Genomic DNA, 16,216 nt, shown 5'->3' on the forward strand with positions numbered 1-16,216 from the left:
ATTTCTTGTTTTTAGCGCTAGATTCTTACAAGATTTATTATATCTACAGCGAGCGTCTGCGCCCAAGATGGAGCTGATTGGAAATCATTCCAAAAGAAGTGCTACTATGTTAATAAACAACCTTTGTCATTCAGACAGGCGAATGCCTTCTGCCAGACTCACGGAGGCAATCTTGTATCTATTCAGTCTGCACTTGAAAACAGTTTCGTCAGAGCTATAGTAAGTTTTGAATTATAGTTTACTGCCTGATAAATATCTAAACACGCCTTAGACTTGTTTCCTATTGTAATTATTATGCAGTGATAAGGTAACTCCCAAAAAAATATATAGCGTAACAGTAACTGGTGCATGTAATTATATACACACATAAACATATGTGTATATATAATTTAGGGTTGAATTTTGCATAATGAACATTGGGTGTGTGTTTGGTGTCAATTATTTAATCTTATCGTATTGTTTTTAGAGCTGATTGTGTTCCTGAGCAATTGTGTTACTGTTATTATTTTATTTAGCACTATTACATATAATTTAGTTCTCCTTACTACTTTAGGCATTGCAAACAAAGTTCAGTCAGTTGGTTTTAGATGTTGGATTACACTATTTTACTCATAAATAAAATAATACATGCATTTAAAGAGACCTTCTAGTTTTGTAATTGTATACAGTCATACTTCAACTTACGAGCTTAATGCGTTCCGAGACTGAGCTCGTATGTCAATTTACTCGCATGTTGGTGCAATTTATTTATATATAGAACAATTAAATATATATTAATTGGTTTTCATACTCTGAAACATGCAAATAAAACACTCAAAATAAGATATTGTAACTGAAAGAACATGTTGGTTATTGTCCTAACTTACCACAAATTTTTAAAAAGCAACAAATAAAAATAATGCAAGAAAATGTGATTAATTAAAATGTAAAATTAAATACATACAATAGCAGCTAACGCTAGCATTTGCCAGAGAGGGAAATATCCTAGGGAGTTATAGAGAGTTATCCTTCATTACAACAGTTGACTTTGATAAACTTGGATTTTATCAAAGTCTTAAAAGACAAACTTAGAAGCAAACCTAAAAGCAAACTTTCATTTTTAACTTAACGTAATTAAAATTTCTTCGGCGTTCATAGTTTCAAGTTTCTCGCTAGTTAGCTATTTTTTCCTGTGTTTCGCTTTCACGACTAGCCGGCCGTTTTACGATAAGCCTATCTAAGGACGTTTGCCTTTGTCGCCCATTCAACACGTTGCGATTAGGACGAACACATGCGTCGTCACAAACGGTTAATGTACGACCACTAGCCAACAATGTTTATAGTTTTGATAAATAGTACCGGCCTTTTCACATAGCCTCGTTCAGTTACGCTGTCACCGGCCAATTGTTGATCTTTTATCCAATGCCTGAGCAGTCTCTCCATCAGCGGTCGTGAAGATCGCTGCGCCGTTTAGAAACTATCGTTAGTCATTTTGCGAACTAAATAAATGCCCTGAATATAATCCTTCTGTTTGATAATTGTGGATGTATTTCTGTCATATTGCTGAGCTAGCTCAATCACGCATACACATTTCGCATATTTTTTCAATAATTGTCCGTTTGATAATTGTTATCATTTGCTTTTTCTTTGCATTTCATCTTTCATTTTACTGGCAAACTTTCGGTCTACGCACAGTACTTTTAATTCACATAATTCTGCACTGAAAATCGCGCACAAAAACACGGTACAAAAGTATAACCTGAGCAGTTGCAAAATACAGAGTGATGATGTTCTCATAAAACACCTCCGGCATACTTGGCAACTGACTCACGTGCTCGTATCTCAAACATGGCTCGTATGTTAGGGCTAAAACTTGCTTAAAAGCTGGCTCGTATCTCAAGTTTCTCGTACGTTGGAGCACTCGTAAGTTGAAATATTACTGTATACAGAGTACCTTTTTCCAGATTTCTAATGAACTTAAATAGACTAGTAAGAATAGGCCAGCTTACTGACCCAATGAAGGGTTAAAAAAGGTCATGCCTCACAGGTCAATGATGGTTACTGTTAGGCGTAGTTTTACTATAAGATAGATTATGCGATACAAAAAATTGTTGCCTTTCTTAGTTTAGTGATATAAAACTTTAAATATTATGTTTGCTATTAAAACAGTCTTCTTCAAGTTATTTTTTAAATTGAGGCCAAAATTTTTGCCATTTTTCATGCCAGCATTGCTTTTAGGATTTTTTTTCAGTCCACAGCTCCTGTAGTTGCCATAAGGTGTTGCGTTCATTTCAACTTTGAGTTATTGTCCTTTTAGCGACTATCCCGGCCAATTAGGGCCAACAGTTTCTGGTGCATTAATGTTGACAATTGCTTTAAAAGTGATGGATAAGTCAGCATAGTTTAACCTGAGCATATCTATAGGAGTTGTTTGCTCCTAGTAAGTCGGTACCGTCTGCTTTGTGCAGGTAACTCGTTTGCCGAGCTCAAGTAATACAAATTGCTTACTCAGTGTATGTTGTGGTTAAATATGCAGAAATAAGTTCCATTTTAGTACATGTGATTAGTTTCTCCGAAAAATTTTCGGAGAATTTCGATTAGCAACATTTAATGTTGCTAAACCAATTCTGCAACATTTACCTTATAAAACAATTGTGATATGAAAGCATTATGGATAATCACTTGGTGATAAGTGAAAAGTTATCATAAGCGACTGGACTGCTCTTGTTAGTTGGTCTCAACGAGCTCAAGGATTCAGTAGACTTACCACACAGCGTCGTTGGGTTTTCTAGTTTGCCTATTTATATGTATGTTCCTTTTAATGGCTGCTTAACAAGCTTTGATGTGTAAAACCAGTCATAAACTTTAGGGTGTTTAAAGGTTTTTTTAGATATGAATAGCAGAATAGACTAAAACCTATCTTTGTTACAACGCTAATGGAGTTATCGATAGCATTATCAGGCCATACATTGTCAAACATATGTTCTTTAGGCTAAAGGTTTGATAACAGACTTTTCGAATAGGCAAGGCTCTCGCGCCGACGTTGGGTCTGTAAGGACCCCCGTCTGGACAGGTCTAAATGAATTAGATCGATCTAAAGGACATCGGTATGTATCCATCCTACTAACATATATTATTGCTACTTTCATTGGAAAGGAGGTAGTCGACTTACCTTCTACTTAAATGTAGTATATGTCATAGGGCTGTACTGGAGGTGAGGAAATTGGAGTTATCAAACCTTTATAGATAAAGATAATTAATTTTCAGTTCTAATTAGAGCTTGGTGATATGGCGATTTATTGTTTGATAGCGATTTTAAAGGTAGACGATTTGGCGATCGATCCTTGTATTGCAGTAAATCCAGTGTGCAGCAGAGTTTTCATTCCTGAAACTTTATCGCTATAACTGGACACACGGACAGACAAACGATTTGATAATCGCCACCATTTAAAGAGATAGTGTTTAATCGTATAAACGATATAACTGTGTAGTGATTTATGACACACCTGACGATTTTCAGTGAGCGATACTGGAACTAAAATGCATGGGCAGTCTAGTCTTATAATAAGCTTATTCCATGGCCCTCTACACACATGGGCATTCATAAAATAAATGTTTGTAATTATCACAAACACAAAACAGTTTCTTATTAAGTTAAAAAATACAAATAAATATTACCAAAACTTTGCAAGTTTTTGTTACATGGTGTCGCACTATATCATGAATCGTCTATAAAAAGACTATTCGCTATATATCGCGATTTGATAACCTATGGTAAATTTTCAATATCAAATTGGCTGGTGATTTTTGGAAATCATGGCGCTCTAATTTTGCTTCATTCGCAAAAACTGTTGTGCGCTGGAACAAATATTGTTATAAAAATACACTGTAATTAATTTAATATGATCAACAGACTAAAAACTGACGATAACTTCTTGATTAATGTTGTTTAGTCAACATTGTTGTTTACTCTGTATGACTGCGGAATTTCTAGTTTAGTAGGAAAAGTTACTAAAATTAATTACACTTAGCATTCAAAACTATGTAAAATCAAATTTTAAAAACTATTATATGTAAAAACCAAATTATTAAATTAATAATCAACAACAAAGATCTGGAGCAAGTTATGCCATGAATATCTACCATCAAACCTGCACCTTGTCAAGCTTGTGCTTTTTTTGCATGTGTCTAGCAGAAATCCATGACAATAATGGTTTTTTTGTCATTTTACCGAGACACACAAATAGAAGTGTGAGTTCCTGCGATGCATAGATTTGGGGCTATAAGTAGCAATAGAGATAGGCTACATAATTTTTTTTAACATGTAAATTTAAACTAACTTAATTCATATATTGATATTCATTTTACATGTTTTACAGTCAGTTTTAATTTATATCATTCTAGTTAGCTTTATTTGCAAAACTGTAATGTTGTGAAAATATTCAAACGTCGTTAAATGAAAATTGTTCAAGGTACAGAGTCAAATATTTTCACAGACATTACATATGTTAGAACATTAGTGAGTAACAGTTTGACTGTAGTTATAATGGAGCTAATAGCCTCGCGCCTCATCAATATCGATAAGTATTACTGGCACCTCATGGCTAAACTAATCGTGGTTATCGTCTGTAATGTTATGTATAGCAGCTGCTTCAGGATTCTGCTACAACTTGATGAAACGAATAAAAATACTTTCCAAATTATATATTCTTCACAGGTTAAGCATTTCATACATGTGAGTTTATTGCTGGACATGCGTGGCAAAAAGTGTCTCTGAAAAAGCATAGCAGGGCAAGAAATAAGCTTTGTGAATATTTGCGAAGCTCTTAATGAATGATTTCGTAAATTTACTTTAGCCTGAGATTCATGAATCAGTTCTTATAGCAACTGGTTTGGTTGCCATGACACTATGAATGTTTACATATTTAGCTTTATACGCATAGCAACAATACACGATAGGGTGTAATACAATATTTATCATAAGTTTGTGCATGTTAGCAATGCAGAAAATGTTATGGTTCCGTTCTGCGGTGTATAACTCTCAGAGACATGACAGTTACTTGATTGTTTGGCCTCGATACTCTGCGGTAGGAGTTATCCTATGTGTGTTGGCATTTGTCTGTCACAAGCATCTGCCACCTACATCTTCTGACAATGCTCTATATCTCATTTACTCACGTCTCTGGCCCTTCAGGCTCTTCTGTCATAAAGATTCCAGGTTGGCTTTGGTATTCTGAAGGAATTGTCCGTAAATAGTTTAAGTACAAAGTTTTAAATGCTGCAGATCTATTGCTTCTTATTAGGCATGTTTCAAACACAGCATCTGTAGAGTAAGAAGCTTTTACGTTTTCTGTCCAGAGGTTTCATGTCTGTGCACCAGCAAGACATCTTTAGCAAATACTGCTAGTTACTGTAGACTGTCATTACATCATCAGTTTGGAAAGCATTATTGTTAAACAGATGTGATCAATACTTATATCCAAGTGCGCTATATCTTGCTTGGCAACTTTTAAGCTTTTGTAAATTGTAAACTTTTAAAAATTAAATCCAGTTTATGAATCAAACTTGTATTTCAATTTGCTAAAATTTTAGCCAGTGTTTTCATTTCAAACACAAATTAGTTCATGTAATGTAAGGCTATGATTAAACCAAATAAAACTTCAAAGGAGTTGTCATCCTAATGGGGCAACGATTTTATTGTGTTGACAATTTGGTTTTGAATTGACAGCTTTACAATGCTGCTATAGTTATTCCTAGTAGGTATTACTTTGAATGCGAGTCAATTTTTGTCTACAAAACACATGTGTCAAACTATTTTCACCAAGTAATATCTATAACTATAATTGGCTGACTGCTGCCCTGGGTTTATTAATCCTTTATATAGTCAAATCTAACAGAGGCATTTTGTGAAACCATTGAAACTTGCTCTGTCACTCTTAGACTGTATATGTTTGATTGTTCATACAATATTTAAGGTTGTCTGTAGCCAAACAATGTATTAGTCCAAAAAGAAAAAGTTCATACTATGAATGCTTTTATCGATACTCTGCAGATGGGTGGATCATTCAGCATACAAATGGTCAAACTGGGCCCTTAACGAACCAAACGACTACAATGGAGGGGAGTACTGCGTAGAGATGTCTATAGCTAGCGGTGAGCTCTCTGCTTTTATTTGCCAACTTCTTTTATTATTTTGTTAATTAATTGTAAATAAATATATTTACCTTTCATTGGCAGTTTTGCATTTTTCATACCCAATAAAAGCTTCTCTCATTCAAAGTTAATATGACTCTAGTGATCGCTGTGAGCAGTCTTTTATCAATGTAATGTGTGTTAAATTATTTGAGTTGGAACATGACTGTTATGTGAACATAAGAGCTCCTAAACTGTTTATTCCGCTGGAGAGTAATAAACCATATCCAAATTATTTGCCTAGTTAGACACTTGGTTTAATTAGGTGGTAACTTTTTATGTGTGGGTTTTTGGTTCAGCCATTCTTTCGAAGACAGTGGAACAAGAACTCTAGCGTCAATGCCTCATGCAACTACCAGATTTAGTTCCCAATGTAATACGGAGTCGTCTTCACTACACTTTACACTGGTTCAACGCGGTCTTTTTCAAACTTTAAGTTTTGTTTTAGCATAGAATAGGTTTGCTTGAGTGTTTTTAAAGACTTCACCTAATCATTTAATTTGCCTATCAGTAACACAGTTTTTTTAATCTATAAATCTCTTGTTTCTGGTTTTTAAAAACACCTGCTAAGACTTATTGCACAGATGTTGTCAATGCTGGCTAAACTCGTTATAACTAGCTAGTTTGGATTGCAGGAGAATGGAATGATGTCCATTGTTCCATTGAGATACCATCAGTTTGTGAGAAGTATCCGGGAGGAGAACAAATAATTACAACGCCATCTCCTCGTATCAGCGGCTACTGTCCTGATGGTAAGTGGTTCTACAACCAATAGCCTTATTTTATGCTCTACAGGTTTGCTGAATAATCTTACATTTCTAGTTTCTTAATGTTATTTAGTATATTGTAGGTTATATAGGCTTTGAGAATTACTGTTACAAGATAGTTGTGGACCAAAGAATAAACTGGACCATTGCTGAGTCTACCTGTCAGGCTGATGGGGGAGACTTGGCTAGCATCACAAACAGTAGGGAACAAAGTAAGTAAATTATTTCTGGTCTAAGTTTTTTATATCTTGTGGTTCCATTCTATGAATGCTTAAATATAATACATACTTGTATAATAAAAATGCACAAGATCTGATGTTCTAAACGTTTAGTTGAAGCAATGATATACAGCCCCAAAGGATAGCCGACGGCGCTCATATGGGCGGGGTTTAATGATGAAGCTCTGTTGGGATTAACCCGAACACGGCACCCGAACAAACAAATATGCTGAATAAAGCACCTCGTAAATTTACGAATATTATGAACTATAGTGGTTATTTTACTTATCTGTTGAATTCATTTTGTTGTCAAATAAATATAGTATCCCAATATTGTCACCGTTATGATCAGTCAGTTGCCATTCACAAGCATTCGTGATATTAATAGTCACAATCGTAAAATAGCTCAAATTCGGTTTTGCATTAGATTTTGTGTATGAAAACTACACTGCACAGCTTTGCCTGCTGTCCCATCTTATTGGCAAGGTAAAACAATGTGAAACCGATGAAAGACTTTGTCATTTTATAATAGGAGTGGCAAAAAATTAATCAAAAACTAGAAAAAAAATGCCATTGTTCGGGTAATTATATTCAACTTTAGGCATATACTACGACCTTTACTAATTTTAAAATTACTAAAAGTAAGTAATTTGAAATGTTTTATTTTGATTAGATACATTATTTTGGTTAGGTATTACCCCTACATTGCAGAAATTCAATGTTTGCTATTGTGACCCGCGGGGTCTACTGGCTGAATAAGCTAATGAAACGATAACAGCGATTTGGGTTTTCTAAAACCTAACAAGGCAACGCGACCGCCCCGCGAGTGTTGTGTTTGCTTTGAAACCCAGGCTAGCACAATCCTAATAGAGCTCCATAATTAAACCCCGCCCATATGATATCCGTCGGCTATCCTTTTGGGCTGTATATCATTGGTTGAAGGTAGCATAGATTTATACTGGTGTAGGAGTTATTTCCACAATAGTTATGAGTGGGAGGACAACCCCTCGTTCCAATGATATTGTTTGTCTACAAATGTTGTCAAATAGTGTTTCGCATGATCCTCTGAATTGGTTTATAGCTCTTCTGTACATTGTTTTAAAACTCTAAAAGTTCAAAATACCAAACAGTAATATAATGTCAAAAAAGTTCTAGTCTCTGCATTTGTTTGTTTATCATTGAGTGTGTCAGCAGTAGGTCAGCAGTATGTATTTACATAAATGTCGATAAATTTTGTTGGTCTGCTGGTCAGATCCACCTACTTGACATTGTCAAAATACTCTGCTACTTCCCTACAGCGTTCTTGACTAGCCAACTGAACATTGCTAAGAGAGCTGGTGTGGCGCTGTGGATTGGGTTACAGCATGGCAGCAGGAAGCAGTCTCCTTTTTTTGCCCACAATGCTTCTTATCTTTGGGCGGACAACCAGGATGTGACCTTCACTGAATGGAATCATGGGGAGCCAAATGGACTAAACAGGGTAGGCAATAGCTCATACACCCGCACTCTGTTTATTTCTACTACTCACCATCAGCTCACTAGTTTCTCAAAGTTAGTTCTCTTATCTGATTGGTTGCTTTTTCTGTATTTGTAGCTGCATATGAAGCAAAATATGTTCTAACGATTCTATTCTCGAGTTTGTTCAAAATAAATAGAGATCAATGGATTAGATATATTAGTAATATATATAGGCAATTCAGGGATTGTGCACCTTCAGTTCTATATGTAGAACATGATTCCAGTGTCATCCGTCATCAGTTCTATATTTAGAACATGATTCAAGCAATGCCCACTTTCCGTTCTATATTTAAACAAGTGACATTTTTATGTTGAACATTTAAGGACTTTATTTGATAAGCTCTATCGGCAAGTTACAAGAACCAGGTTTCGAGGTGACGAGTGCTTTTCAAGTTGAAAGGTGAAAGTTATGTAAAAAAGAGATTTAAGTTAAGTTTAATATTAATATTAAATTAATTAAAGTTTAAGTTAATATTAAGTTTATTAATTTAAACCTCTTTAAAACTGAAAAATTATGAAAGAATACTGGAGAACCTATGCATCAACTGCAAGGCAATGTAAACATAGGTTAATCTGCATTTGTGACAGAGTTGAATAGCTTAGCTCTTTTTAGATGGTACATATTTCTATATTTAATTTGTAACTTTGACATTATTAGAAAAATTATTTTAGTCATGAATCTCCTACCAAGTAGTATTGTTTGCAAGATTTATAAACTTTGGTTATATTAGCCAACTCAGGCACACCGGTGACATATATTTAGATTATCTCCTTCTGGTGTAGTTAACTAACGGACCACACTGTATTTTGATCTTTTGTAGGAAGCTTGTGTTGAGTTTTTGTTTAATCCAGCCGGACGGTGGAATGATTTAAGTTGTGAGTCTGAGAGAGGTTACATCTGTAAAAAGAAGAAAGATGGAAAAATAATGACACCCCCAACTGTGAAACCTTCCAACTGTCCAGCAGGCTATACTTACTGGGAGAATTCATGCTATATGTTTGTCAGGTGGGATAACTGTTTTTATTTCTTATTATATTGTTAATCTATCTGTAATTATTGTCATAAGAATTTTGCAGACAAATCCCCGAGGCCAGTATAATTTCTGAATATATTAACTCTAAAATAAGATAAATGAAAACCAAGTCTTTAGTCAAGATTCTGAAAAGTTTTGATAGTTTGGAGTTACTTTCTAGAAACAACTTCATATTGTTTTAATAATTTTTCTGTGTTTTTTGTAGTGGGAAGAAGACTTGGTCATTCTTTGATCGTACAACTTGTGCCGCGGATAAAGCTACACTCCTTTCTATACAGGACCCGTATGAGTACGCCTTTATCAGGACTATGCTATGGAAGCAGTCATCAGCCAATGATGTTTGGATTGGTCTATCGTCTCTACCAGTATGTCACAGGTTATGACTTGCCGTCACAGGTTCATGTTTATTTAAAAACTTTTTGTTCCTTTAATTAATACAGATTTAACATATAAAATTATTTAGCAACCCAATCATTACAATAATAAGTTAATATATAATTTAATTATAATAATATTATGTTTATTAATAAATCAACATAAATTAAATTCTAAATTTACATTTAAGAATGTTTGAACATTGGCAACCAGTTAGAATGCTTACGATCAAAAAATACAGGTATAGGTTCAAACAAGGAGCTTAGTCACATGGATCATGCAATCTAGCTGTTGAATTAAGAGCATGAATTTGTTCTAAAAGTTACTTATGTGGTCTGTAGTGCTTGTGTGGTCTGTAGTGCTTGTGTGGTCTGTAGTGCTTGTGTGGTCTGTAGTGCTTGTCTGGTCTGTAGTGCTTGTTTGTTCTGTAGTGCTTGCGTGGTCTTTAGTGCTTGTGTGTCTGTAGTGTTTGTGTGATCTGTAGTGCTTGTGTGGATCTGTATTCAGTATAGTCATTGCTTCTAGCCTGCGGTTTGTGGGCTGTTATGGTGGATCTCACAAATTTTGGCTAGTTAAAATTTGTTTATTCGTAGTATACTTACTTGTCAATAAAAAACGTGAGAGGTTATTATGTTATTGCATGCCTCCTATTGTAACAGAATGAAAAAGCTGACCCTTTGGGACATTAATCTTATTATTTGAACTCTCATCAATTGAGGGAAGGAAAGACAATTTCTGAGCTTTAGTTACAGTTGTATGAAGCATCACGGCTGAAGTTATGCAATGAATACATCATAGCTCTGATAGATTCTACTACTTCTGTTATGGTTATAGTGTATATTGCTATATATATGCTACTAAAAGGATATACTCGGTGGAATATGCTGTCGAAGCAGTAGGTACAAGCTATTGCAGATTAGCTTTAGGGTTTCCTTTAGTAATGCCTCATAATTGATCGATGCACTTTAGTGAGTGTTAAATTGGCAAGTTAATCAAAATTTTGATAAGATCAAAAATATTTTAAATCGCTTCTTCTGTTTCAGTTACTTTATTTCTGTGTTACTTTACATTTTGACAACTTTTTATAGAACACCCAGTCCTTTTCTTGGTCAAATGGCTGGCCTGTGGTTGTCACCTACTGGGGAGAAAATGAGCCAAAGATATTTCCAGCTAAACAGGGTTGTGTTTTCATGGATAGCGGAAAGGGAGAAGATGACGGGGAGTGGACCCATGACGATTGCTCTATAGCAAAGTCAGGCATATGTAAAAAGACGTTTGGTCAGTTTTCCAATTAATTAAAAGTTTGTTTTCGATTAGTATCTTGGTTGAAACTTTTAAAAACTTAAGATTTGTATCCCATCTAAACTAAATCTCAACAATTTAGTATGCGGTGTTTGTTCTTATTCTTTAGCATTAGAAACACATTTTATCAAATTAAAATCATGCAATTGATACGCTCTACCGTAGCCGTACTCAATATAAAGGGATGACAACTTCCCTACTGTAATATTGTTAGTATGTTACGATTGCCTAGTATTTCTGTTTATTGCATAACTAACTTCTACTAATCATACTTCATGCCAAGAAATACAGAAATAGGCAAGGTTAACTTTTTCAAGGAGGCTTGTGGCAATAATTATGAGGGTGTAAAAATGAACTAAGTGTGTTTTAAAAGCTAGATAAAACTCTTAAGTTTTGAGATACTTTAGCAATGGTTCTTCCTGTTCACTGCGAGTCTATTCAGAAATTTGTGGCAATTGGTGATAGAAGTAGGTATTTCCATCCTACAAATTAATAGACATCCTAAAAATTTTGTGGCTATCAATCTTGGCATGTATCTAGACAATTGATGATATTAAATGTTTCAAATATTATAACATATAAAATCCATAGCTGCTTTAATATGATTTGTTACACCTTGTTTTATAGTCTGTCAGTAGTGATCTGCATTTACTTAGCTTGTACTTCACGCTCTATAGTTAAAATTAATTATTCTTAGCTATTTGTCTTACATACGTGGAGTTACTAGCGCATGGTTCAGAGTGTGTAATCTTTAGCTATCTGTCTCACATACATGGAGTTACTAGCACATGGTTTAGAGTGTGTAATCCTTAGCTATCTATCTTACATACATTTACTTGGAGTTACTAGCACATGGTTTAGAGTGTGTAATCTTTAGCTATCTATCTTACATACTTGGAGTTACTAGCACATGGTTCAGAGTGTGTAATCCTTAGCTATCTGTCTTACATACTTGGAGTTACTAGCACAGGGTTTAGAGTGTGTAATCCTTAGCTATCTGTCTTACATACATAGAGTTACTAGCACATGGTTTAGAGTGTGTAATCCTTAGCTATCTGCCTTACATACTTGGAGTTACTAGCAAATGGTTCAGAGTGTGCAATTTTTAGCTATCTGTCTTACATACATGGAGTTACTAGCACATGGTTTAGAGTGTGTAATCCTTAGCTATCTATCTTACATACATGGAGTTACTAGCGCATGGTTCAGAGTGTGTAATCTTTAGCTATCTGTCTTACATACTTGGAGTTACTAGCACATGGTTCAGAGTGTGTAATCCTTAGCTATCTGTCTTACATACATGGAGTTACTAGCACATGGTTCAGATTGTGTAATCCTTAGCTATCTGTCTTACATACATGGAGTTACTAGCACATGGTTTAGAGTGTGTAATCCTTAGCTATCTGCCTTACATACATGGAGTTACTAGCACATGGTTTAGAGTGTGTAATCCTTAGCTATCTATCTTACATACGTGGAGTTACTAGCAGATGGTTCTGAGTGTGTAATCCTTAGCTATCTATCTTACATACATGGAGTTACTAGCACATGGTTCAGAACTTCAGAGTGTGTAATCCTTAGCTATCTATCTTACATACATGGAGTTACTAGCACATGGTTCAGAGTGTGTAATCCTTAGCTATCTGTCTTACATACATGGAGTTACTAGCACATGGTTCAGAGTGTGTAATCCTTAGCTATCTATCTCACATACATGAAGTTACGAGCACATGGCTCAGAGTGTGTAATTATGGGTTAGAATATTTCTGTTTCAGTTGTAGATATGGTAAATACTAATGTGAAGTCGGCATATGCATTTGTCATTTGCATCCTAAAACAATTGGGTACATACTAGTAGATGGTGTATTTTTATAGTTTCAAAATGTTGCAGTGAGTTTTTTTAAAAACATAGAACTGTTATTGAGTCATAGAAGCATGTATATTGAAACTAGCTACCAATCAAAATGTTCCCTCACAAATGTCATCAAGAATTACATAGACATTGTGTTAATGCATAGATACTTTTTACTGTTTGGGTAATTTACAAGGGAAGCAACTTCAACTGACAAGACTACCACAAATGTTTGCGCTTCTCAGTATCTATATTACCTGCGTCACTATTGAGTTAAACATTTACATACAGCAGGAAGGGAGCTAAAAACATGGTCTATGGATAGCCCTAGACTAAATCGATTAGGGTATAAAAACTTCATTGGGTATAAGTACATTTTCGTCTGCTTCTACATATGCTAATCTTTATGTAAGGTGAGTGCTGTGAACACACATTAAAATATTACAGATCAACCACCCTATAATCACACCTCCACGGGAATATGTCGATCAGCAGCGGGAGAACGCTGGGTTCCCGGGCCTACGGCCTCGTGTTACCTCTTTAATGTCGACCCACGATACACCTTTGCCGAGGCGGAGTCCACATGTCGATCAGCAGGAGCCAATATCGCGTCTATTCACAGCGCTGAAGACACACAGTTTATTAAAACTCAAATGGAGCACATTGATGTGAAGGGAGGCAATGGTGGCACCAAGAATGTCTGGATCGGGCTGAGAAAGAGGGAGTCTGGTATGTAATTATTTATATAGACCGAGCCTGTCAGGATATGGTTGTACAATAATTACTATATTTATCTATTAATTAAAGTTATACACAATGAAACAGTTTTAATCACTCCTTTATCACTCTGTCTCACTCTCTAGCACTCAGCATCAGATGGCCAGATGAACAGTAATCCCCTCATCACCTCCGTAGCAAATATATAATTTAGCTGAACAAAGAGACTCTCCTTGTATCAAAATCTAATCGTAGTCCGTAATATTTGGCAGGTTTTGTCGAGAGCGCAACTGAGTTGTTCATGAAAATCTCAATCCCTAAGGCTTGTATTTGAATACGGTGTATCCGTTAGTTAAAATGATTTGGATTTGAATGCGGTTTGGCTGCATGTGTTGGTTTATCTGCTTTGGATTTGCCTCTCTAACGAGAGTGAGCAAATGAGTAACTCTGTCATATTTATGCTCACCTGCCTATTGTTGTCATAATAGTAGAATTCTTCTACGAGTGTCATTTTAACAACTATGCTTCAATATGTTATAACTTGTGGTATTACAAGTTACCTTAATCTGTTATATCATATTATTTAGTGGTTTATTTAAATGTCGAGATACTTTTAATTTCTATCAACTAAAGTTACATTATAAATATAAATTATGCTAAGTTGCAAAATGTTTTATTATATCATTTTCTGTATAACACATTATAGATAATTGTACATTGCAGTGTACCATGTTATAAATTTATTTGAGTTTTAGCTGGAGACATACGTTGTATGGAAAGACACTGTTTCACCATACAGCCGATCCCTAGCCATACGATTTTAATTTGTTCCATTGTTGGCATCCTATATCGAAAATGTCTTTTATGAGGTTATAGAAACCTATAGTAATTATCTAATTCAAACACCCCCTAGTAAACAGCATCAAAAATTTGTATGTGTACTGTACATATTAAAAGTTAGTCAAAATAGTATATTAACCTTAGTAACTATAGTTACCTACAATAACTTTAGTGTATTTAGTGGTTGTGATCTGCAATAAATTGCAACATTACAGTGTACTATGTGCAGTAGCAGCAGTACGTACTGTAGGGAGTACTTACCTTCGAGACAGGTGTACAGCATAAACATTGAATTTAACTTCAATAAATTTAGCTTACTACACGCATAATCAAAGCTAAGTTTTAGCATGTATCTTACTAAACTAATCTTCAACTTTGTCATCAGCTAAAATTTTTATCACCCGGTGTTTCCAATTTCGTTTTGACTACAACTTATAACGAATAACGTTGAACTGAGAGTGTGCAGGCATCGTATCTCTTTCAAGCGTTGTGAGAATGATTTCGGCAAATAGCATATCGGCACCTTCGTTATTTTGATGTACTTACAGTATATTCAGCACGCCAACTGCCAAATTTTAATTTCAAGAGAATTTTTTGTTGATATCATACGTTGGCAAAATGTCGTATGGCAGTAACGAAAACACATGGTGCGTGGCATCATAAGGCGAAAATGTCGTATAACAGGGACATCGTAACCCGAAGGCATGCTGTATTGTATTATTAGTACTAGTATGCAGACAGTCTAGTGTGCTGTGAGAGATTGTCATGTGTAATGTAAAGGTAGCTGTACGCGCAGATGGTAGCGTTTGGCTTAGGATCTAAATATCCATGTTTGATTTCTGCATGGTGCAACCTTTTTTTCTATCGCGCTTAGCGTAGTTTCGAACTGACGGACGAACAGACATGGCTCTTCTTATAGTAAAGATTCTGAGACTAAAGTGTATAATATTTTATTCAAGTCATGTAGCTTATGTACCTATCTATTGCAGGAGCGTTCTGGTGGACGGACAACAGTGCTGTCTTTTATACCAATTGGGCAGAAAATGAGCCAAATGCTGTTGAGAGCAATGAGAAGTGTACGGAGGCCTGGTTTCCAAAGGCTGATTGGAACGACGTTGACTGCCAATCGAAAAGAGGATTCATATGCAAAATTCCACAAGGTGCCCTAAGATAGTCATTTTGAGAGAGCCTGTTGGCCTCTGTTTCAAAAAACCTTCGGTCTTATTTATCATTAAATCTTTCACTACCAAGGTAATATCTCTTTACCGGGACATAATTACATACTCGGTAAAACCTAGTATTTGCCAAGAGCCTATATAAGTTGTCATAACTTTGAACCTCACAGTTTATAAAAAAATGTTTTGATACCAAACTAATCAGCATAAAATTATAAAATTTACATCAGGTGATGCCATAAAAAAA

General features: G+C 35.2%; 1 protein-coding gene across 1 annotated transcript in view; it reads left to right on the forward strand.

The window, feature by feature from the left end:
- The window catches only part of LOC137388612 (secretory phospholipase A2 receptor-like), a 61,646-nt gene that overhangs the window by 32,495 nt on the left and 12,935 nt on the right, over positions 1–16,216 (forward strand). The window contains 10 exon segments of the mRNA XM_068075091.1: positions 50–219; positions 2,971–3,086; positions 6,032–6,132; positions 7,022–7,150; positions 8,455–8,636; positions 9,496–9,680; positions 9,914–10,073; positions 11,172–11,361; positions 13,685–13,966; positions 15,784–15,954. Coding sequence (XP_067931192.1) covers positions 50–219; positions 2,971–3,086; positions 6,032–6,132; positions 7,022–7,150; positions 8,455–8,636; positions 9,496–9,680; positions 9,914–10,073; positions 11,172–11,361; positions 13,685–13,966; positions 15,784–15,954 — 1,686 coding nt within the window.

This window comes from Watersipora subatra, chromosome 1 (assembly GCF_963576615.1).
Source record: "Watersipora subatra chromosome 1, tzWatSuba1.1, whole genome shotgun sequence".
NCBI classification, from domain to species: Eukaryota; Metazoa; Bryozoa; class Gymnolaemata; order Cheilostomatida; family Watersiporidae; genus Watersipora; species Watersipora subatra.